This window comes from Dendropsophus ebraccatus, chromosome 6, assembly GCF_027789765.1.
Source record: "Dendropsophus ebraccatus isolate aDenEbr1 chromosome 6, aDenEbr1.pat, whole genome shotgun sequence".
Classification (NCBI taxonomy): domain Eukaryota; kingdom Metazoa; phylum Chordata; class Amphibia; order Anura; family Hylidae; genus Dendropsophus; species Dendropsophus ebraccatus.
The window spans coordinates 150,702,106-150,727,567 of record NC_091459.1 but is presented as its reverse complement, the minus strand read 5'-3'; the positions used below and the strand labels follow the sequence as shown (position 1 = coordinate 150,727,567).

At 48.6% G+C, this 25,462-nt stretch overlaps 1 protein-coding gene across 1 annotated transcript; it reads right to left on the bottom strand.

Annotated features, from left to right (window-relative positions):
• Positions 1–371: 371 nt before the first annotated feature.
• Positions 372–25,259, bottom strand: GPN1 (GPN-loop GTPase 1). Its single transcript, XM_069974147.1, has 14 exons — positions 25,072–25,259; positions 24,902–24,995; positions 12,117–12,156; positions 11,929–11,995; positions 11,819–11,856; positions 11,650–11,728; positions 11,476–11,570; positions 11,354–11,399; positions 4,801–4,947; positions 4,254–4,336; positions 2,332–2,371; positions 2,093–2,183; positions 1,663–1,770; positions 372–645 (listed from the first exon to the last, which is right to left on the bottom strand). The coding sequence occupies exons 1-14, from the start codon at positions 25,168–25,170 to the stop codon at positions 560–562; spliced, it is 1,113 nt and encodes a 370-aa protein (XP_069830248.1). The 5' UTR covers positions 25,171–25,259; the 3' UTR covers positions 372–559.
• Between the last annotated feature and the right edge of the window lie 203 nt (positions 25,260–25,462).

The window sequence follows — 25,462 nt, the reverse complement described above, 5'->3', positions numbered from 1 at the left end:
GATCAGTCAGTCACAATAAGTGCGGCGCCCTCTGATGGCCACAGATCAGTCAGTCACAATAAGTGCGGCGCCCTCTGATAGCCACAGATCAGTCAGTCACAATACGTGCGGCGCCCTCTGATGGCCACAGATCCAGGTCAGGGACATTGGATGCAGCGCCCTCTGGTGGGCACAGATCTGGCTCTGTTACAGTGGGTGCAGTGCCCTGCGATGGGCACAGATCTGAGTCAGTCACAGTGGGTGCGACGCCCTCTGATGGGCACAGATCTGAGTCAGTCACAGTGGGTGCGACGCCCTCTGATGGGCACAGATCCAGGTCAGTAACGGTGGTTGCAGAATCCTCTGGTGGGCAAAGACCAGCCACGAACAGATAAGAAAAAAAAAAAATCAGCTTTTATATGAACAGCTCTTTACACAAAATAAAACATTTCATCACCCCGGGGGGGGGGGGGGGGGGGGCATGGCCGGGCCCCGGGCCCCCTCCTCCATGTCTGTACTGAAGCACATGCCAGGCGGCACACAAGCTACTGATCCACACAACATGGCTGCTGGGCACTCATCACTTATTCACCTTCTCCCGGTACTTGCTCTGTGTTTGCTGCAGGAAGTTTTGGAAGGCCGGCTCCTCCAGTCTGGACTCCGCCTCTAGGAACAGCAACAAAACACATGAGAGCCGCGCGCAGGAATGCAAGAAATGCGAGCAGAGAGGCGAGGGCTGCGCAGGATACAAACACGAGAGGCGAGAGCTGCGCGGGATACAAACACGAGAGGCGAGAGCTGCGCAGGATACAAACACGAGAGGCGAGGGCTGCGCGGTATACAAACACGAGAGGCGAGAGCAGAGGGCTGCGCGGTATACAAACACGAGAGGCGAGAGCTGCGCAGGATACAAACACGAGAGGCGAGGGCTGCGCGGTATACAAACACGAGAGGCGAGAGCAGAGGGCTGCGCGGTATACAAACACGAGAGGCGAGAGCTGCGCAGGATACAAACACGAGAGCAGAGAGCTGCGCGGTATACAAACACGAGAGGCGAGAGCAGAGAGCTGCGCGGTATACAAACACGAGAGGCGAGAGCTGCGCGGTATACAAACACGAGAGGCGAGGGCTGCGCAGGATACAAACACGAGAGGCGAGAGCTGCGCAGGATACAAACACGAGAGGCGAGAGCTGCGCAGGATACAAACACGAGAGGCGAGAGCTGCGCAGGATACAAACACGAGAGGCGAGAGCAGAGGGCTGCGCGGTATACAAACACGAGAGGCGAGGGCTGCGCAGGATACAAACACGAGAGGCGAGAGCTGCTCGGTATACAAACAGGAGAGGCGAGAGCTGTGCAGGATACAAACACGAGAGGCGAGAGCTGCGCGGTATACAAACACGAGAGGCGAGAGCAGAGGGCTGCGCGGTATACAAACACGAGAGGCGAGAGCTGCGCAGGATACAAACACGAGAGGCGAGAGCTGCGCAGGATACAAACACGAGAGGCGAGAGCTGCGCAGGATACAAACACGAGAGGCGAGAGCTGCGCAGGATACAAACACGAGAGGCGAGAGCTGCGCAGGGGATGTGAGCGCCACAGACTGCCTCCACCTATGACCAGCAGATGATGGAGCAGGGGGAGGAGCACTGGACAGCTGTTCTACCGGATCGGCTTCTCACCTGAGTGATCGATGTCATCAGTGTCGCTGTCCTCCCGCTCATCCTCGTCTTCCATGTTCCCCCGGGTAAGGATTAGATCTGACGGCCCCGCAACAGCTTCATCCAGACCTAAGAGGGAAGAGTGACGCCAAAGGTCAGGACAGGACGTCATGGAGCCAAGGGACATGATCAGGGGGGGCTGGGAGCTCTGCCGGCAATGAAAGGAGACAATGCTGCTGCCAGTGTAAGAGGGGGAGGGGGGAGACTATACTGCTGCCAGTGTAAGAGGGGGAGAGGATGGGAGACAATGCTGCTGCCAGTGTAGGAGGGGGAGCACTGTGGGCAATTAGGGGGGAGGATGGGAGACAATGCTGCTGCCAGCTACAGGAGCAGAGACCTCAGTCACATGACCCCAGCAGCACCCCCCCCTCTTCCTATCTACTATGGTCACCTGATGACTGTTCAGGGTTGAGAGCCACAGATCCCATATCCCGATGCAGCCGATCCAACTGCTCCTGCTGCTCTTTCAGCTTCTCCTGCTCCTGTATCAGAGACGAGAATCAGTATCACCTCAGATACCCCCCCCCCCATATCCGACACAGGACAGAGCTTAGTATCACCTCAGATACAACCCCCCCCCAGCATATAAACCGGTCATACAGGGCTCAGATACACCACACCATTACTTACAGCAGCCTGACGGAGGCGCTCATACTCGGGCCGGTACTCTCTGTATAGGGAGAAGACAAGGTGTTATGGGTGCAGGACACAGTGATAGAATAAGGCATGAGGCGCCCCCTCCTCCTCCTCTCACACACACTCCTCCTCCTCCTCCTCCTCTCTCACGCTGCTCCTCCTCCCCTCCTCCTCTCTCACACTCCTCCTCCTCCTCTCTCACACTCCTCCTCCTCTCTCTCACACTCCTCCTCCTCCTCCTCTCTCTCACACTCCTCCTCCTCCTCCTCCTCTCTCACACTCCTCCTCCTCCTCCTCCTCTCTCACACTCCTCCTCCTCCTCCTCCTCTCTCACACTCCTCCTCCTCCTCCTCCTCTCTCACACTCCTCCTCCTCCTCTCTCACACTCCTCCTCCTCCTCTCTCACACTCCTCCTCCTCCTCTCTCACACTCCTCCTCCTCCTCTCTCACACTCCTCCTCCTCCTCTCTCACACTCCTCCTCCTCCTCTCTCACACTCCTCCTCCTCCTCTCTCACACTCCTCCTCCTCCTCCTCCTCTCTCACACTCCTCCTCCTCCTCCTCTCTCACACTCCTCCTCCTCCTCTCTCACACTCCTCCTCCTCCTCTCTCACACTCCTCCTCCTCCTCCTCCTCTCTCACACTCCTCCTCCTCCTCTCACACTCCTCCTCCTCCTCCTCCTCTCTCACACTCCTCCTCCTCCTCCTCCTCCTCTCTCACACTCCTCCTCCTCCTCCTCCTCTCTCACACTCCTCCTCCTCCTCTCTCACACTCCTCCTCCTCCTCTCTCACACTCCTCCTCCTCCTCCTCCTCTCACACTCCTCCTCCTCCTCTCTCACACTCCTCCTCCTCCTCCTCCTCCTCTCTCACACTCCTCCTCCTCCTCCTCCTCCTCTCTCACACTCCTCCTCCTCCTCCTCCTCCTCTCTCACACTCCTCCTCCTCCTCCTCCTCTCTCACACTCCTCCTCCTCCTCTCTCACACTCCTCCTCCTCCTCTCTCACACTCCTCCTCCTCCTCTCTCACACTCCTCCTCCTCCTCTCTCACACTCCTCCTCCTCCTCCTCCTCTCTCACACTCCTCCTCCTCCTCCTCCTCTCTCACACTCCTCCTCCTCCTCCTCCTCTCTCACACTCCTCCTCCTCCTCCTCCTCTCTCACACTCCTCCTCCTCTCTCACACTCCTCCTCCTCCTCCTCCTCTCTCACACTCCTCCTCCTCCTCCTCTCACACTCCTCCTCCTCCTCCTCTCTCACACTCCTCCTCCTCCTCCTCTCTCACACTCCTCCTCCTCCTCCTCTCTCACACTCCTCCTCCTCCTCCTCTCTCACACTCCTCCTCCTCCTCCTCCTCTCTCACACTCCTCCTCCTCCTCTCTCACACTCCTCCTCCTCCTCTCTCACACTCCTCCTCCTCCTCTCTCACACTCCTCCTCCTCCTCTCTCACACTCCTCCTCCTCCTCTCTCACACTCCTCCTCCTCCTCTCTCACACTCCTCCTCCTCCTCTCTCACACTCCTCCTCCTCCTCTCTCACACTCCTCCTCCTCCTCCTCTCTCACACTCCTCCTCCTCCTCCTCTCTCACACTCCTCCTCCTCCTCCTCTCTCACACTCCTCCTCCTCCTCCTCTCTCACACTCCTCCTCCTCCTCCTCTCTCACACTCCTCCTCCTCCTCCTCTCTCACACTCCTCCTCCTCCTCCTCTCTCACACTCCTCCTCCTCTCTCACACTCCTCCTCCTCCTCCTCTCTCACACTCCTCCTCCTCCTCCTCCACACTCCTCCTCCTCCTCCTCTCTCACACTCCTCCTCCTCCTCCTCCTCTCTCACACTCCTCCTCCTCCCCCTCGTCTCTCACACTCCTCCTCACCTGTCATACTCCTCCTCCACACCTCTCATACCCCTCCTCCTCCTCACCTCTCATACTCTGCCGCCGCCTCTGAAACCTTTACAAAGAACTCGTCCATTCCGGCTCCAGTCACTGCTGAAACTCCAACCACCTAGAAAGAGAAGATGGGGGACCATGTGATCAGCGACAGAAGCGCAACGTTACCACAAGAGCGTTACCTCCAGGGCACAACATTACACCCAAAGAATTACCCATAGAGCGTTAACTCTAGGGGTGCAGAGTTACCTGCAGAGCGTTACCCCCAGGGTGCAGTGTTACCCGCAGAGCTTTACCCCCAGGGTGCAGTGTTACCCGCAGAGCTTTACCCCCAGGGCGCAGCGTTCCCCGCAGAGCGTTACCCTCAGGGTGCAGTGTTACCCGCAGAGCTTTCCCCCCAGGGCTCAGCGTTACCCGCAGAGCGTTACCCCCAGGCGGCAGCGTTGCCCCCAGAGCGTTACCCCCAGGGTGCAGTGTTACCCGCAGAGCGTTCCCCCCAGGGCTCAGCGTTACTCCCAGGGTGCAGCGTTACCCGCAGAGCGTTACCCGCAGAGCGTTACCCCCAGGGCGAAGTGTTACCCGCAGAGCGTTGTAGAACTCGTCCAGCACCAGGCTCATGGACCGGGTCAGGTTACTGACATACGACGTCTCCTGGTTAAGAGCGTCCTGGAAGCTCTCAAAGTCCTGCATCCAGTCCACTGCAAAGCTGTGATCGATTATGTCTGTCTGCAGGAAAAGCAGATGATTAATATCTGGACAGAATGCAAAGATGATCGATTACTCCTGCCTGCCCCTCCAATCACTGCAATAATACACTGCCTGCCCCTCAAATCACTGCAGTAATACACTGCCTGCCCCTCCAATCACTGCAATAATACACTGCCTGCCCCTCCAATCACTGCAGTAATACACTGCCTGCCCCTCCAATCACTGCAATAATACACTGCCTGCCCCTCCAATCACTGCAGTAATACACTGCCTGCCCCTCCAATCACTGTAATAATAATAATAATAATAATAATACACTACCTCCCCCTCCAATCACTGTAATAATAATAATAATAATACACTACCTCCCCCTCCAATCACTGTAATAATAATATACTGCCTGCCCCCCCCATCCACTGTAATAATAATAATAATAATACACTGCCTGCCCCTCCAATCACTGTAAGAATAATGATAATAATACACTGCCTGCCCCTCCAATCACTGCAATAATACACTGCCTGCCCCTCCAATCACTGCAATAATACACTGCCTGCCCCTCCAATCACTGCAATAATACACTGCCTGCCCCTCCAATCACTGCAGTAATACACTGCCTGCCCCTCCAATCACTGCAGTAATACACTGCCTGCCCCTCCAATCACTGCAGTAATACACTGCCTGCCCCTCCAATCACTGTAATAATAATAATACACTACCTCCCCCTCCAATCACTGTAATAATAATATACTGCCTGCCCCTCCAATCACTGTAATAATAATGATAATAATACACTGCCTGCCCCTCCAATCACTGTAATAATAATAATAATAATAATACACTGCCTGCCCCACCAATCACTGTAATAATAATAATAATAATACACTGCCTGCCCCTCCAATCACTATAATAATAATAATACACTGCCTGCCCCACCAATCACTGTAATAATAATAATAATAATACACTGCCTGCCCCTCCAATCACTATAATAATAATAATACACTGCCTGCCCCTCCAATCACTGCAATAATAATAATACTACACTGCCTGCCCCTCCAATCACTGCAATAATAATACACTGCCTGCCCCTCCAATCACTGCAATAATAATACACTGCCTGCCCCTCCAATCACTGCAATAATAATACACTGCCTGCCCCTCCAATCACTATAATAATAATAATACACTGCCTGCCCCTCCAATCACTGCAATAATAATAATACTACACTGCCTGCCCCTCCAATCACTATAATAATACACTGCCTGCCCCTCCAATCACTGCAATAAGGGGCAGGCAGTGTATTATTACTGCAGTGATTGGAGGGGCAGGCAGTGTATTATTATTATTATTATTGCAGTGATTGGAGGGGCAGGCAGTGTATTATTATTGCAGTGATTGGAGGGGCAGGCAGTGTATTATTATAGTGATTGGAGGGGCAGGCAGTGTAGTATTATTATTATTGCAGTGATTGGAGGGGCAGGCAGTGTATTATTATTATTATAGTGATTGGAGGGGCAGGCAGTGTATTATTATTATTATTACAGTGATTGGAGGGGCAGGCAGTGTATTATTATTATTATTATTACAGTGATTGGAGGGGCAGGCAGTGTATTATTATTGCAGTGATTGGAGGGGCAGGCAGTGTATTATTATTACAGTGATTGGAGGGGCAGGCAGTGTATTATTATTGCAGTGATTGGAGGGGCAGGCAGTGTATTATTATTGCAGTGATTGGAGGGGCAGGCAGTGTATTATTATTATTATTACAGTGATTGGTGGGGCAGGCAGTGTATTATTATTATTATTATTATTACAGTGATTGGAGGGGCAGGCAGTGTATTATTATTATTATTATTATTACAGTGATTGGAGGGGCAGGCAGTGTATTATTATCATTATTATTACAGTGATTGGAGGGGCAGGCAGTGTATTATTATTACAGTGATTGGAGGGGGAGGTAGTGTATTATTATTATTACAGTGATTGGAGGGGCAGGCAGTGTATTATTGCAGTGATTGGAGGGGCAGGCAGTGTATTATTATCATTATTATTACAGTGATTGGAGGGGCAGGCAGTGTATTATTATTACAGTGATTGGAGGGGGAGGTAGTGTATTATTATTATTACAGTGATTGGAGGGGCAGGCAGTGTATTACTGCAGTGATTGGAGGGGCAGGCAGTGTATTACTGCAGTGATTGGAGGGGCAGGCAGTGTATTATTGCAGTGATTGGAGGGGCAGGCAGTGTATTACTGCAGTGATTGGAGGGGCAGGCAGTGTATTACTGCAGTGATTGGAGGGGCAGGCAGTGTATTATTATTATTATTATTACAGTGATTGGAGGGGCAGGCAGTGTATTATTATTATTATTATTGCAGTGATTGGAGGGGCAGGCAGTGTATTATTATTATTATTATTGCAGTGATTGGAGGGGCAGGCAGTGTATTATTATTATTATAGTGATTGGAGGGGCAGGCAGTGTATTATTATTATTATTATTACTGCAGTGATTGGAGGGGCAGGCAGTGTATTATTATTATTATAGTGATTGGAGGGGCAGGCAGTGTATTATTATTATTATAGTGATTGGAGGGGCAGGCAGTGTATTATTGCAGTGATTGGAGGGGCAGGCAGTGTATTACTGCAGTGATTGGAGGGGCAGGCAGTGTATTATTATTATTGCAGTGATTGGAGGGGCAGGCAGTGTATTATTATTGCAGTGATTGGAGGGGCAGGCAGTGTATTATTATTATTATTGCAGTGATTGGAGGGGCAGGCAGTGTATTATTATTATAGTGATTGGAGGGGCAGGCAGTGTATTATTATTATTATAGTGATTGGAGGGGCAGGCAGTGTATTATTATTATTATTATTATAGTGATTGGAGGGGCAGGCAGTGTATTATTATTGCAGTGATTGGAGGGGCAGGCAGTGTATTATTATTATTATTGCAGTGATTGGAGGGGCAGGCAGTATATTATTATTATTATAGTGATTGGAGGGGCAGGCAGTGTATTATTATTGCAGTGATTGGAGGGGCAGGCAGTGTATTATTATTATTATTGCAGTGATTGGAGGGGCAGGCAGTGTATTATTATTATTATTACTGCAGTGATTGGAGGGGCAGGCAGTGTATTATTATTACTGCAGTGATTGGAGGGGCAGGCAGTGTATTATTATTATTGCAGTGATTGGAGGGGCAGGCAGTGTATTATTATTATTATAGTGATTGGAGGGGCAGGCAGTGTATTATTATTATTATTATTGCAGTGATTGGAGGGGCAGGCAGTGTATTATTATTATTATTATTACAGTGATTGGAGGGGGAGGTAGTGTATTATTATTATTATTGCAGTGATTGGAGGGGCAGGCAGTGTATTATTATTACTGCAGTGATTGGAGGGGCAGGCAGTGTATTATTATTATTACTGCAGTGATTGGAGGGGCAGGCAGTGTATTATTATTATTACTGCAGTGATTGGAGGGGCAGGCAGTGTATTATTATTATTACTGCAGTGATTGGAGGGGCAGGCAGTGTATTATTATTATTATAGTGATTGGAGGGGCAGGCAGTGTATTATTATTATTATTGCAGTGATTGGAGGGGCAGGCAGTATATTATTATTATTATAGTGATTGGAGGGGCAGGCAGTGTATTATTATTATTATTGCAGTGATTGGAGGGGCAGGCAGTGTATTATTATTATTACAGTGATTGGTGGGGCAGGCAGTGTATTATTATTATTATTATTATTACAGTGATTGGAGGGGCAGGCAGTGTATTATTACTGCAGTGATTGGAGGGGCAGGCAGTGTATTATTATTATTATTACTGCAGTGATTGGAGGGGCAGGCAGTGTATTATTATTATTATTACAGTGATTGGTGGGGCAGGCAGTGTATTATTATTATTATTATTATTACAGTGATTGGAGGGGCAGGCAGTGTATTATTACTGCAGTGATTGGAGGGGCAGGCAGTGTATTATTATTATTATTACTGCAGTGATTGGAGGGGCAGGCAGTGTATTATTATTATTATTACAGTGATTGGAGGGGCAGGCAGTGTATTATTATTATTATTACAGTGATTGGAGGGGCAGGTAGTGTATTATTATTACAGTGATTGGAGGGGCAGGCAGTGTATTATTACTGCAGTGATTGGAGGGGCAGGCAGTGTATTATTATTGCAGTGATTGGAGGGGCAGGCAGTGTATTATTATTATTATTACAGTGGATGGGGGGGCAGGCAGTGTATTATTACTGCAGTGATTGGAGGGGCAGGCAGTGTATTATTATTATTATAACTGCAGTGATTGGAGGGGCAGGCAGTGTATTATTATTGTTATTACTGCAGTGATTGGAGGGGCAGGCAGTGTATTATTATTATTATTACAGTGATTGGAGGGGCAGGCAGTGTATTATTACTGCAGTGATTGGAGGGGCAGGCAGTGTATTATTATTATTATTACAGTGATTGGAGGGGCAGGCAGTGTAGTATTATTATTGCATTAGAAGTTTGCAGAGACTGGCAAATCAGTAGTTTGTGGACATTATTTACACAGTGCGGTACAGTTTAACCATAAATTTGTGAATTTTGACCCTCCAATCACTGCACAGTACATCTGCGAAGGATTATTCCTGCCTGATCCCTCCAATCACTGCACAGTACATATGTTATGGATTACTCCTGTCTGATCCCTCCAATCACTGCACAGTACATATGTTATGGATTACTCCTGTCTGATCCCTCCAATCACTGCACATCTGTGATGGATTACTCCTGTCTGATCCCTCCAATCACTGCACAGTACGATCAAACACTGCACAGTACATATGTTATGGATTACTCCTGTCTGATCCCATCAATCACTGCACAGTACATCTGTAAATGATTACTCCTGTCTAATCCCTCCAATCACTGCACATCTGTGAGGGATTACTCCTGTCTGATCCCTCCAATCACTGAACATGTGAGGGATTACTCCTGTCTGATCCCTCCAATCACTGAACATGTGAGGGATTACTCCTTTCTGATCCCTCCAATCACTGCACAGTACATCTGTGAGGGATTACTCCTGTCTGATCCCATCAATCACTGCACAGTACATATGTTATGGATTACTCCTGTCTGATCCCATCAATCACTGCACAGTACATATGTTATGGATTACTCCTGTCTGATCCCATCAATCACTGCACAGTACATATGTTATGGATTACTCCTGTCTGATCCCTCCAATCACTGCACAGTACATCTGTGAGGGATTACTCCTGTCTGATCCCTCCAATCACTGCACAGTACATCTGTGAGGGATTACTCCTGCCTGATCCCTCCAATCACTGCACAGTACATCTGTAAAGGATTACTCCTGTCTAATCCCTCCAATCACTGCACATCTGTGAGGGATTACTCCTGTCTGATCCCTCCAATCACTGAACATGTGAGGGATTACTCCTGTCTGATCCCTCCAATCACTGCACAGTACATCTGTGATGGATTACTCCTGTCTGATCCCTCCAATCACTGCATAGTACATTTGTGATGGATTACTCCTGTCTGATCCCTCCAATTACTGCACATCTGTGAGGGATTACTCCTGTCTGATCCCTCCAATCACTGAACATGTGAGGGATTACTCCTGTCTGATCCCTCCAATCACTGCACAGTACATCTGTGATGGATTACTCCTGTCTGATCCCTCCAATCACTGCATAGTAAATTTGTGATGGATTACTCCTGTCTGATCCCTCCAATCACTGCATAGTACATTTGTGATGGATTACTCCTGTCTGATCCCTCCAATTACTGCACATCTGTGAGGGATTACTCCTGTCTGATCCCTCCAATCACTGAACATGTGAGGGATTACTCCTGTCTGATCCCTCCAATCACTGCACAGTACATCTGTGATGGATTACTCCTGTCTGATCCCTCCAATCACTGCATAGTAAATTTGTGATGGATTACTCCTGTCTGATCCCTCCAATTACTGCACATCTGTGAGGGATTACTCCTGTCTGATCCCTCCACTCACTGCACAGTACATTTGTGATGGATTACTCCTGCCTGATCCCTTCAATCACTGCACATCTGTGATGGATTACTCCTGTCTGATCCCTCCAATCACTGCACATCTGTGAGGGATTACTCCTGTCTGATCCCTCCACTCACTGCACAGTACATTTGTGATGGATTACTCCTGCCTGATCCCTCCAATCGTTTCACAGTACATATGTGATGGATTACTCCTGCCTGATCCCTCCAATCGTTGCACAGTACATATGTGATGGATTACTCCTGTCTGATCCCTCCAATCACTGCACATCTGTGATGGATTGCTCCTGCCTGATCCCTCAAATCACTGCACAGTACATCTGTGATGGATTACTCCTGCTCCAATCACTGGCTCCTGACGTACCTTGTTCATGGCGACAATGAAGGGCAGCTTGGTCTTGTACATGATGCTGGAAGAGAAAGCGGTAATACAGGCGTCAGCTGACAGTCATCCTTACTCTCCCCCACCTTGCAGCTGACACTCACCTGCAGGCATACAGCATGTTGGACATGAATGTGACTGGGTTGGTGCTGCGGGACGTGTCCATGACGTACACCACCACGGAGGGGAATGACGACGCCTGCGGGTGGAAGAGGAGATGGTGGTGACGGAACCTTCCAACGTTATGTCATGTAAGGCTCCGCCCCTTCTCTACTCACCAGCGCCTCTGTGATGATAGACCCCGATGCCGACCATGTGAATACCTCGATCTGTCCGGGGGTGTCTATGAGGACATACCTGCGGGGGAGGGGCAGGCACTGTGAATGTAAACCCTGTGGTTACTGGGGGGGGGGGGGGAGGCTAGCTGAATTAAAAGCAGATACTTACTGACAGTTCTTCTGCCTCTTCTCTATGAACTTCACCACCTGTGGGGGAGGATGGAGGTGAGTAGGAGGGCGGAGAGACAGTGACCACCCAGTCACATGACAAACACTCACCTGGTCAAACCGAGTGGCAAACAGGTTTAGGGAAGTAACAATGCCTCCATTGGGGCCGAGGCCGTATCTAAGCAGCAGCTGAGGAACAACAAGAGGTATCACACTGCAGGTCATATGGGGATATACGAGGTCACCGGTGATGTCACAGGTCATGTGGTGATTTCGGTGATGTAACCAGAAAAGGATACTGCTTCATAACCTCTTTGTACTTGACCGTGTCCCGTATATCTGTGGAGAGAAGAGGAAAATGGTGGAAACACAGGAGAGGGGGAATATAAGCTCTACAGGGGATTAATAGGGAGGGATATATACACTGCATAGAGGATAAAAACCCAATGGGGGGTGTATAGGGGGGATACACACTGTATGGGGGATGTATAGGGGGATACACACACTGTATGAGGGATGTATAGGGGGGATACACACACTGTATGGGGGATGTATAGGGGGGATACACACACTGTATGGGGGATGTATAGGGGGGATACACACTGTATGGGGGATGTATAGGGGGATACACACACTGTATGGGGGATGTATAGGGGGGATACACACTGTATAGGGGGGATACACACTGTATGTGGGATGTATAGGGGGGATACACACTGTATGGGGGATGTATAGGGGGGATACACACTGTATGGGGGATGTATAGGGGGGATACACACTGTATGGGGATATATAGGGGGGATACACACTGTATGGGGATGTATAGGGGGGATACACACTGTATGGGGATGTATAGGGGGGATACACACTGTATAAGGGATGTATAGGGGGGAAACACTGTATGAGGGATGTGGCTCAGGGAAGAAACAGAGTGCTGCACATCACACCTATGGCTGATACTAGTGCCGCTTGGCTAAATATAAAACACATCAGAATTTTGTGTATGAATTGATCAAGCCATACTGCCCCATGTACCTCGTGCCGGTATCTGATACACATGGGTCCCTACACTAAGTCCACACCGTGCCAGTCAGTGGCCACCAACCCCGCAGGCGTGCACAGCCAGGGAACGGGGGCCATGGGACGGCCCTGCGACCCCCATGCCACAGGACCAAACCAAAAACACCACACCAGAACCCGGCCAGCACCGCCGGCGGAGAAGGTCGCCCCCAAGCAGCACAAGTCTGGATAAGGTATTGCGCTCACCATAGCTGCAGCAAACAGAATGGGAAAAAAACAGGAGGGATTAAAACCATGTGCACTCAGGTGTCTCCTGCTAATTGCGGTCATGTGGGTCTCACCAGGAGGAGTGCAAAACACGGAGAAAAGAGAGAAACAAAATGCGGTTCAGGGAAGAAACAGAGTGCTGCACCTCACACCTATGGCTGATACTAGTGCCGCTTGGCTAAATATAAAACACATCAGAATTTTGTGTATGAATTGATCAAGCCATACTGCCCCATGTACCTCGTGCCGGTATCTGATACACATGGGTCCCTACACTAAGTCCACACCGTGCCAATTCATACACAAAATTCTGATGTGTTTTTTATTTAGCCAAGCGGCACTAGTATCAGCCATAGGTGTGAGGTGCAGCACTCTGTTTCTTCCCTGAACCGCATTTTGTTTCTCTCTTTTCTCCGTGTATTGCACTCCTCCTGGTGAGACCCACATGACCGCAATTAGCAGGAGACACCTGAGTGCACATGGTTTTAATCCCTCCTGTTTTTTCCCATTCTGTTTGCTGCAGCTATGGTGAGCGCAATACCTTATCCAGACTTGTGCTGCTTGGGGGCGACCTTCTCCGCCGGTGGTGCTGGCCGGGTTCTGGTGTGGTGTTTTTGGGTCTGGTCCTGTGGCATGGGGGTCGCAGGGCCGTCCCATGGCCCCCGTTCCCTGGCTGTGCACGCCTGCGGGGTTGGTGGCCACTGACTGGCACGGTGTGGACTTAGTGTAGGGACCCATGTGTATCAGATACCGGCACGAGGTACATGGGGCAGTATGGCTTGATCAATTCATACACAAAATTCTGATGTGTTTTTTATTTAGCCAAGCGGCACTAGTATCAGCCATAGGTGTGAGGTGCAGCACTCTGTTTCTTCCCTGAACCGCATTTTGTTTCTCTCTTTTCTCCGTGTTTTGCACTCCTCCTGGTGAGACCCACATGACCGCAATTAGCAGGAGACACCTGAGTGCACATGGTTTTAATCCCTCCTGTTTTTTCCCATTCTGTTTGCTGCAGCTATGGTGAGCGCAATACCTTATCCAGACTTGTGCTGCTTGGGGGCGACCTTCTCCGCCGGTGGTGCTGGCCGGGTTCTGGTGTGGTGTTTTTGGGTCTGGTCCTGTGGCATGGGGGTCGCAGGGCCGTCCCATGGCCCCCGTTCCCTGGCTGTGCACGCCTGCGGGGTTGGTGGCCACTGACTGGCACGGTGTGGACTTAGTGTAGGGACCCATGTGTATCAGATACCGGCACGAGGTACATGGGGCAGTATGGCTTGATCAATTCATACACAAAATTCTGATGTGTTTTTTATTTAGCCAAGCGGCACTAGTATCAGCCATAGGTGTGAGGTGCAGCACTCTGTTTCTTCCCTGAACCGCATTTTGTTTCTCTCTTTTCTCCGTGTTTTGCACTCCTCCTGGTGAGACCCACATGACCGCAATTAGCAGGAGACACCTGAGTGCACATGGTTTTAATCCCTCCTGTTTTTTCCCATTCTGTTTGCTGCAGCTATGGTGAGCGCAATACCTTATCCAGACTTGTGCTGCTTGGGGGCGACCTTCTCCGCCGGTGGTGCTGGCCGGGTTCTGGTGTGGTGTTTTTGGGTCTGGTCCTGTGGCATGGGGGTCGCAGGGCCGTCCCATGGCCCCCGTTCCCTGGCTGTGCACGCCTGCGGGGTTGGTGGCCACTGACTGGCACGGTGTGGACTTAGTGTAGGGACCCATGTGTATCAGATACCGGCACGAGGTACATGGGGCAGTATGGCTTGATCAATTCATACACAAAATTCTGATGTGTTTTTTATTTAGCCAAGCGGCACTAGTATCAGCCATAGGTGTGAGGTGCAGCACTCTGTTTCTTCCCTGAACCGCATTTTGTTTCTCTCTTTTCTCCGTGTTTTGCACTCCTCCTGGTGAGACCCACATGACCGCAATTAGCAGGAGACACCTGAGTGCACATGGTTTTAATCCCTCCTGTTTTTTCCCATTCTGTTTGCTGCAGCTATGGTGAGCGCAATACCTTATCCAGACTTGTGCTGCTTGGGGGCGACCTTCTCCGTCGGTGGTGCTGGCCGGGTTCTGGTGTGGTGTTTTTGGGTCTGGTCCTGTGGCATGGGGGTCGCAGGGCCGTCCCATGGCCCCCGTTCCCTGGCTGTGCACGCCTGCGGGGTTGGTGGCCACTGACTGGCACGGTGTGGACTTAGTGTAGGGACCCATGTGTATCAGATACCGGCACGAGGTACATGGGGCACTATGGCTTGATCAATTCATACACAAAATTCTGATGTGTTTTTTATTTAGCCAAGCGGCACTAGTATCAGCCATAGGTGTGAGGTGCAGCACTCTGTTTCTTCCCTGAACCGCATTTTGTTTCTCTCTTTTCTCCGTGTTTTGCACTCCTCCTGGTGAGACCCACATGACCGCAATTAGCAGGAGACACCTGAGTGCACATGGTTTTAATCCCTCCTGTTTTTTCCCATTCTGTTTGCTGCAGCTATGGTGAGCGCAATACCTTATCCAGACTTGTGCTGCTTGGGGGCGACCTTCTCCGCCGGTGGTGCTGGCCGGGTTCTGGTGTGGTGTTTTTGGGTCTGGTCCTGTGGCATGGGGGTCGCAGGGCCGTCCCATGGCCCCCGTTCCCTGGCTGTGCACGCCTGCGGGGTTGGTGGCCACTGACTGGCACGGTGTGGACTTAGTGTAGGGACCCATGTGTATCAGATACCGGCACGAGGTACATGGGGCAGTATGGCTTGATCAATTCATACACAAAATTCTGATGTGTTTTTTATTTAGCCAAGCGGCACTAGTATCAGCCATAGGTGTGAGGTGCAGCACTCTGTTTCTTCCCTGAACCGCACTGTATGAGGGATGTATAGGGGGATACACACTGTATGGGGGGATGTATAGGGGGGATACACACACTGTATGGGGGATGTATAGGGGGGATACACACACTGTATGGGGGATGTATAGGGGGGATACACACTGTATAGGGGATGTATAAGGGGGGATACACACACTGTATGAGGGATGTATAGGGGGGATACACACACTGTATGGGGGATGTATAGGGGGGGATACACACTGTATGAGGGATGTATAGGGGGGATACACACTGTATGGGGATGTATAGGGGGGATACACACTGTATGGGGATGTATAGGGGGGATACACACTGTATAGGGGGGATACACACTGTATGGGGGATGTATAGGGGGGATACACACGGTATGGGGGATGTATAGGGGGATACACACTGTATGGGGATGTATAGGGGGGATACACACTATGGGGATGTATAGGGGGGATACACACTATGGGGATGTATAGGGGGGATACACACTGTATGGGGGATGTATAGGGGGGATACACACTGTATGGGGGATGTATAGGGGGGATACACACTGTATGGGGGATGTATAGGGGGGATACACACTGTATGGGGGATGTATAGGGGGGATACACACTGTATGGGGGATGTATAGGGGGGATACACACTGTATGGGGGATGTATAGGGGGGAAACACACACTGTATGGGGGATGTATAGGGGGGAAACACACACTGTATGGGGATGTATAGGGGGGATACACACACTGTATGGGGGATGTATAGGGGGGATACACTGTATGAGGGATGTATAGGGGGGATACACTGTATGAGGGATGTATAGGGGGGATACACACACACTGTATGGGGGATGTATAGGGGGGATACACACACACTGTATGGGGGATGTATAGGGGGAGATACACACACTGTATGAGGGATGTATAGGGGGATACACACACACTGTATGGGGGATGTATAGGGGGATACACACTGTATGAGGGATGTATAGGGGGGATACACACTGTATGAGGGATACACACACACTGTATGGGGGATGTATAGGGGGGGATACACACTGTATGGGGGATGTATAGGGGGGGATACACACTGTATGGGGGATGTATAGGGGGGGGATACACACTGTATGGGGGATGTATAGGGGGGATACACACTGTATGGGGGATGTATAGGGGGGATACACACTGTATGGGGGATGTATAGGGGGGATACACACTGTATGGGGGATGTATAGGGGGGATACACACTGTATGAGGGATGTATAGGGGGGGTACACACTGTATGGGGATTTATAGGGGGGATACACACTGTATGGGGGATGTATAGGGGGGATACACACACTGTATGGGGATTTATAGGGGGGATACACACTGTATGGGGATGTATAGGGGGATACACACAGTGTATGGGGGATGTATAGGGGGGATACACACTGTATGGGGGATGTATAGGGGGGGATACACACTGTATGGGGGATGGATAGGGGGGGATACACACACTGTATGGTGGATGTATAGGGGGGATACATAGGGGGATACACACTGTATGGGGGGAGTGTAACCGGATGGGTTCATTTCAGAAAATTAAAGTGTCTTATTGATGTAATGAGAAGGAATGTATTATTTTAATGTCTTGTGTGTGTATATATATATATATATATATATATATATATATATATATATTTGTATGGCTATGTGTGTAGAAGTCATTGTAGTTGTGTGTGTGTATGTATACTGTCACACCTATGTCAACTGTCCAGCCATATAACTTCACAATAGTGTAAACATTGGAGGATACAGTTGTTTGTTGCTATTGTTGTATGGCTGAAAGAACCTTGTAGCTGTAATTGTAAAACTGGGTCCCCATTGTGCTTGGTAAATATGTACAAGGCCGGAGAAACATCATATAACTTCCATTCATGGTCATCAGTGGTCTACATAGACATAGAAGCACATCCCCCCCACCCAAACTTACTATAAAGGTCGGGGGTATGTAGCTTCTAGTCAGCCTCAGCTGGGACCATGGATGGAAGGTGCCCAGCACCCTGGAGGTCATCGAGGGAAATGGGTGTATATTAGACCATAATATACAAAGGGGCTCCCCATTTCATTGTGGATGAAGCAACTATGCACCTGTACCATCTGTAACTACAGCTAAGTATGGTTTTCTGTATTAAATACCTTATTTTTCTATAAATCTGTGTGGTTATGGCCTTCTCCGACTATTATCAAAAAGAAACCGGTTACATAATGGTGTCAGAAGTGGGATAATAGTCATAGAATTGCTATAACTGTGTAATAGGATATAATGTATGTGTTAGCTGAGATGTGTAGTTGTGGGGTAGATGACAAAGCGAGTCCAGTCCCCTGGTGGGTGTGTAGTTCGCGACCCTGGGCACCCAGCACTCGAGGTGGTGACACCATTTCAGCTGACAGTCCCCAGTTGGCTGGTGGTGCCTTGTTATGTCTCTTGAATGGCAGAAGACGGCAGCAGATGTGGGATGGATCTGTCTGCTGGTGCGAATTGAGAGAGACATACAAGAAAAAGAAGTGAAGCAAGTGGCTTCATGGATGTGGAGATTGTAGGGTGGGAGCAGCTCCTCACCAGGTTCTGGCCAATGAGTGGTCGCAGTGTGTTGGTTTATAGGTTTGAAGTAACTCATGAGTTAAGTGTTTGAGAGATGTGAAACCTGTAGTAATGTGTTTGCAAAGAGTATGAGTAGAAGTTGTGTGTTATTGGCAGGTAAGAATGGATGTTATTGTTTTACCGGTGTTGGAACGATTAATGTGTAGAAGGTGACAGTGTGATAGTGAGAAGTGTAACTTCCAGCCATAAATGACGGCTTGTATATGTTTTTATAATGACGTTGTATGTGTTTTTACACTGCAGAAAAGTTTCTCTCTGTACCTGGGAGAGCAGAGTGAGAAGCAGCTTGTCAGTAAGAAAACAATAGAAGGTGCGGAGCTCACAGGAGGTTTAATCTCATAGTAATTGATAAATGACAATATGTAGCTCTGCTGCGGCAGGAAGGTTTTCTTTTTGTGACTTCTCTGGAAAGATTAGTTGAGGACTCTCTGTTTGTCATTTGAAGATTTTGTGTCTGAGAGCTATAAACGTAATCTCTGTGCAAAGTGTTGTCCTCTGTCCATTGTTTTAGTGTTTGTGGACCAGTCAGATAGACGATAATCTGATGACTTCATGGGATTATGTAATCTATGATATAACTAATATGTCTGGGTTTTATTTGCAGGTTCTTGAAGGAGTATTGCTATACAGTATATAGTATGTGTATAACTTGTAATATAATGGATCCATTTAAATTGGTAAATGTAAATTGGGGTATAGAAAGAGAAAAATCCACGTGGTGATATTGATTACACCTTATAAGATTGGAAAAATAACCATGAGTTTTGTTTATTTCCACAGCTGGAGGAAAGTTTTGCCCTAATGAAAAGTTTTGTTTTTTCACAGTTTGGCAGGAAGGACGGACACCGAGAACTTCAACTGTGTGAAAATGCCATCAATTGTCCATTTATATTTTAGGATTTGCACATGAAAGAGACATTTTTTGATATGGTTAACCACAATTTTGTAGGCATTTCATGAAGCTTTTTAATTTTTTTTTTTTATTTTAAAGGAGCTCCTTGTTTTGTTTTATTTTTAACATTTCTTTTGTGTGAATTATATGTTATGAATGAATGGGCCCATGTGTGTTTTATGTTTGTACATGTCTGTATTGTTATATGTTTTGTCTGTCTTGTGATACCACAAGAAGGTTAGTAGGCTTTTATGGTCCCAAGGTTGCAGACGACTGACCTGAAGTATGACAGTACAAAGCCCTGGACTAAGGGGGTGGTGACAAATGACATAGAAAGGTGGGAGGAGAAAGGGAGAGTGACAGCTCCTTATGTTTGGAAATACCAGCCCTTTGTCCCTCCTAAAGACCTCATTGTCACTTGAAACCCTGAGAGGGAAATAAGATTGAGAAGTCTGAATTGTCTTCAGATGCCCACTTGGTGCTATATAAGTGGTGTATCTGAATGCTGAATTGAATATATTTCACTGAAATTGGTTTTGGGATAAAAATTAATCAATATTGAAGTAATAAACTGAATGAGTTCAGAACGTTCAAGATTGTTTACAAAGAAAACAATAAGGGTGGGTGAATTGTGTTGGGAAAATGCAAATATGTATGGGTAACCATTACTGAGAAAATGCCTGCATTGGATATAGCTATATATGTATGTGTGTATATATATCTCCAATACAGGATGATGGGTTTGCTTTACATGGGATGCATATTAAAGGATATGTGTGTATACTCTTGATTTGTTTATTCATCCAATAGACTGAAGTCATATACTATATGTTTAGTTTGTATGCTTGAAATTTAAGAATGTTGTTTGACGATAAACATGTTGGTAATGGGATTAGGTAGATCGCCATTGTTACATGTCCTTGCTATCAACACAAACACTTTCCTGGGCAGAGATTTGATTTGTTGTTTTTTTTACCTAAGAAAGACATTTGGATTTTTATTTTTAAGTTCTCCATTTGATGAAGGAATGAGTGACCACCATGAAAAGGCACAGGACTTTATACAGAGTTTACAGAGACTTCGCAAATGACCTTCTGTTCTCATGTGACTGAGTCTAAAGCCACCATGTTTCCTATCTGCTGTGGATTTGTTGATTCATTCCTATTTGGATATTGATCCCTCTTAAAACTCAGCAAGTGCTGAGAGCCTGAAGAGCTGACATCCCGAGATCTTTAGTGTCTTCAAAGGTGCCAAGATGATGCACAAGTGCAGGAAGACCATGTACCTGGAACAACACTGCTAAAGGGGCTCTACAGTCTGCACCTCCAGCCATACCTGCACCCCGACCCATCACCAGAGATACAGAGGGGCTCTACAGCCTGCACCTCCAGCCATACCTGCACCTCCCCCGACCCATCACCAGAGGTACAGAGGGGCTCTACAGCCTGCACCTCCAGCCATACCTGCAACCCCCTGATCCATCACCAGAGATACATAGGGGAGGGGAGGAATGAGACAGACTTCTGAACATGTAAAGAGTGGGGGCAGATGCCTACTGAGGGTCTGTCCTTTGGTCAACCATGGAAGCAGTGACGTTACCTGAGCAATAGGCCCCTGTGGCGAGGGCACAATAATCCCCTTGCTTCCCTGCACCAGAGATTCAGGTCTAAGAAGACCAGAAGAAAGAAAATTCCCACCAGAATGGATATTGTATTTTGTATTACTGGACATTTGATTTTTCTTTTTTGGTTTTAAGCCTCAGCTGTGACCGCACCGGTTTCTGTTTGTAGCAACCGACCAATGTAAGAGAAAATAGGAAGTGAGCAATCACATGGTTAAATGAGGATGATATCAGAAGAATGTGTAAATGGCGTCACAAATAATGTTTTGTAACTTCCTTACATCACATCAATAAGACAAGGGGTGGAGTGTAACCGGATGGGTTCATTTCAGAAAATTAAAGTGTCTTATTGATGTAATGAGAAGGAATGTATTATTTTAATGTCTTGTGTGTGTATATATATATATATATATATATATATATATATATATATATATATTTGTATGGCTATGTGTGTAGAAGTCATTGTAGTTGTGTGTGTGTATGTATACTGTCACACCTATGTCAACTGTCCGGCCATATAACTTCACAATAGTGTAAACATTGGAGGATACAGTTGTTTGTTGCTATTGTTGTATGGCTGAAAGAACCTTGTAGCTGTAATTGTAAGACTGGGTCCCCATTGTGCTTGGTAAATATGTATAAGGCCGGAGAAACATCAGATAACTTCCATTCATGGTCATCAGTGGTCTACATAGACATACAAGCACATCACCCCCACCCAAACTTACTATAAAGGTCAGGGGTATGTAGCTTCTAGTCAGCCTCAGCTGGGACCATGGATGGAAGGTGCCCAGCACCCTGGAGGTCATCGAGGGAAATGGGCGTATATTAGACCATAATATACAAAGGGGCTCCCCATCTCATTGTGGATGAAGCAACTATGCACCTGTACCATCTGTAACTACAGCTAAGTATGGTTTTCTGTATTAAATACCTTATTTTTCTATAAATCTGTGTGGTTATGGCCTTCTCCGACTATTATCAAAAAGAAACCGGTTACAGGGAGATACACACACTGTATGGGGGATGTATAGGGGGGATACACACTATATGGGGGATGTATAGGGGGATACACACTGTATGGGGGATGTATAGGGGGAGATACACACACTGTATGGTGGATGTATAGGGGGGATACACACACTGTATGGGGGATGTATAGGGGGGATACACACACTGTATGGGGGATGTATAGGGGGGATACACACACTGTATGGGGGATGTATAGGGGGGATACACACTGTATGAGGGATGTATAGGGGGGATACACACACTGTATGGGGATTTATAGGGGGGATACACACTGTATGGGGATGTAAAGGGGGGATACACACTGTATGGGGATGTATAGGGGGGATACACACTGTATGGGGATGTATAGGGGGGATACACACTGTATGGGGGATGTATAGGGGGGATACACACTGTATGGGGGATGTATAGGGGGGATACACACTGTATGGGGATGTATAGGGGGGATACACACTGTATGGGGATGTATAGGGGGGATACACACTGTATGGGGATGTATAGGGGGGATACACACTGTATGGGGATGTATAGGGGGGATACACACTGTATGGGGATGTATAGGGGGGATACACACTGTATGGGGATGTATAGGGGGGATACACACTGTATGGGGATGTATAGGGGGGATACACACTGTATGGGGATGTATAGGGGGGATACACACTGTATGGGGATGTATAGGGGGGATACACACTGTATGGGGGATGTATAGGGGGGATACACACACTGTATGGGGATGTATAGGGGGGGATGTATAGGGGGGATACACACTGTATGGGGATGTATAGGGGGGATACACACTGTATGGGGATGTATGGGGGGGATACACACACTCTATGGGGATGTATAGGGGGGATACACACTGTATGGGGGGGATGTATGGGGGGATACACACTGTATGAGGGATACACACACTCTATGGGGATGTATAGGGGGGATACACACACTGTATGGGGGATGTATAGGGGGGATACACACTGTATGGGGGATGGATAGGGGGGATACACACTAGGGGGGATACACACACACTGTATGGGGGATGTATAGGGGGGATACACACACTGTATGAGGGATACACACTATATGGGGATGTATAGGGGGGATACACACACTGTATGGTGGATGTATAGGGGGGATACACACTGTATGGGGGATGTATAGGGGGGATACACACTGTATGGGGGATGTATAGGGGGAGATACACACTGTATGGGGGATGTATGGGGGAGATACACACTGTATGGGGGATGTATGGGGGAGATACACACTGTATGGGGGATGTATAGGGGGGATACACACACTGTATGGGGGATGTATAGGGGGGATACACACTGTATGGGGGATGTATGGGGGAGATACACACTGTATGGGGATGTATAGGGGGGATACACACTGTATGGGGGATGTATGGGGGAGATACACACTGTATGGGGGATGTATAGGGGGGATACACACACTGTATGGGGGATGTATAGGGGGGGATACACACACTGTATGGGGGATGTATAGGGGGGGATACACACACTGTATGGGGGATGTATAGGGGGGGATACACACACTGTATGGGGGATGTATAGGGGGGATACACACACTGTATGGGCGATGTATAGGGGGATACACACTGTATGGGGGATGTATAGGGGGGATACACACTGTATGGGGGATGTATAGGGGGGGATACACACACTGTATGGGGGATGTATAGGGGGATGTATAGGGGGGATACACACTGTATGGGGGATGTATAGGGGGGATACACACACTATATAGGGGATGTATAGGGGGGGATACATACTGTATGGGGGATGTATAGGGGGGATACACACTGTATGGGGATGTATAGGGGGGATACACACTGTATGGGGGATGTATAGGGGGGATACACACTGTATGGGGGATGTATAGGGGGGATACACACTGTATGGGGGATGTATAGGGGGGATACACACTGTATGGGGGATGTATAGGGGGGATACACACTGTAGGGGGGATGTATAGGGGGGATACACACTGTATGGGGGATGTATAGGGGGGATACACACTGTATGGGGATGTATAGGGGGGATACACACTATGGGGGATGTATAGGGGGATACACACTGTATGGGGGATGTATAGGGGGATACACACTGTATGGGGATGTATGGGGGGGATACACACTGTATGGGGGGATGTATATGGGGGGATACACACACTGTATGGGGGATGTATAGGGGGGGATACACACACTGTATGGGGATGTATAGGGGGGTACACACTGTATGGGGGATACACACTGTATGGGGGATGTATAGGGGGGATACACACTGTATGGGGATGTATGGGGGGGATACACACCGTATGGGGGGATGTATATGGGGGGATACACACACTGTATGGGGGATGTATAGGGGGATACACACACTGTATGGGGGGATGTATATGGGGGGATACACACACTGTATGGGGATGTATAGGGGGGGATACACACACTGTATGGGGATGTATAGGGGGGTACACACTATATGGGGGATGTATATGGGGGGATACACACTGTATGGGGATGTATAGGGGGGGATACACACTGTATGGGGGATGTATAGGGGGGATACACACACTGTATGGGGGATGGATAGGGGGGGATACACACTGTATGGGGATGTATAGGGGGGGATACACACTGTATGGGGATGTATAGGGGGGGATACACACTGTATGGGGGATGTATAGGGGGGATACACACACTATGGGGGATACACACTGCACGGGGTCTCCTACCTATGTTGGCAGGGAATGGGATCTCGTGCACGGCTGGGTCCAGGTTGATGACGTAAGGGGGGCAGCTCTTCCCGTGTAGATATGACGTCAATCTCTATAGAAGAAGACGTCAGAGATGAGCGAACAGGCAGCGGTCCTGGAGAACAACTAGTCCCAGCACACCCCATCACCTGCACGAACGTCGTCTTCCCGGAGCCGGCCATCCCCAGCACGATCATACACAGCGGGGCCGGTCCCCTGTCACTGTCACCGCCGCCAGCCTCCGCCATGATGCCGGGTCCTCCACCATAGAGAACAGTACAGAGCAGCCGCCGCCGCGTCACCAAGGAGACCGCCCGCCCCGCCTCCTCCTATTGGATACAGGATCTCCTTAGGCCCGCCTCCTATCAATAACTTTATCAGCAACGCCTGGAGATGACAACGTGAGCAAGCGCGGGCAGCGATCACGTGATGTGTCCTGGATGTCTGTGGGCTCTTGGTTAGTGAAATACCTGATGAACATCACGTGATTATTAATGAAGGGGAGAGATGTATTAGTTTCTCACTATAGGGGATACATTG

Coding starts and splice junctions, on each gene's coding strand:
- GPN1 (XM_069974147.1), bottom strand. CDS start 25,170: ATGGCGGAGGCTGGCGGCGGTGACAGTGACAGGGGACCGGCCCCGCTG. Junction 2,372..4,253: donor GCGGCGGCAGAGTATGAGAG/GTGAGGAGGAGG, acceptor CTCCCTATACAG/AGAGTACCGGCCCGAGTATG. Junction 1,771..2,092: donor CAACCCTGAACAGTCATCAG/GTGACCATAGTA, acceptor CTTCCCTCTTAG/GTCTGGATGAAGCTGTTGCG.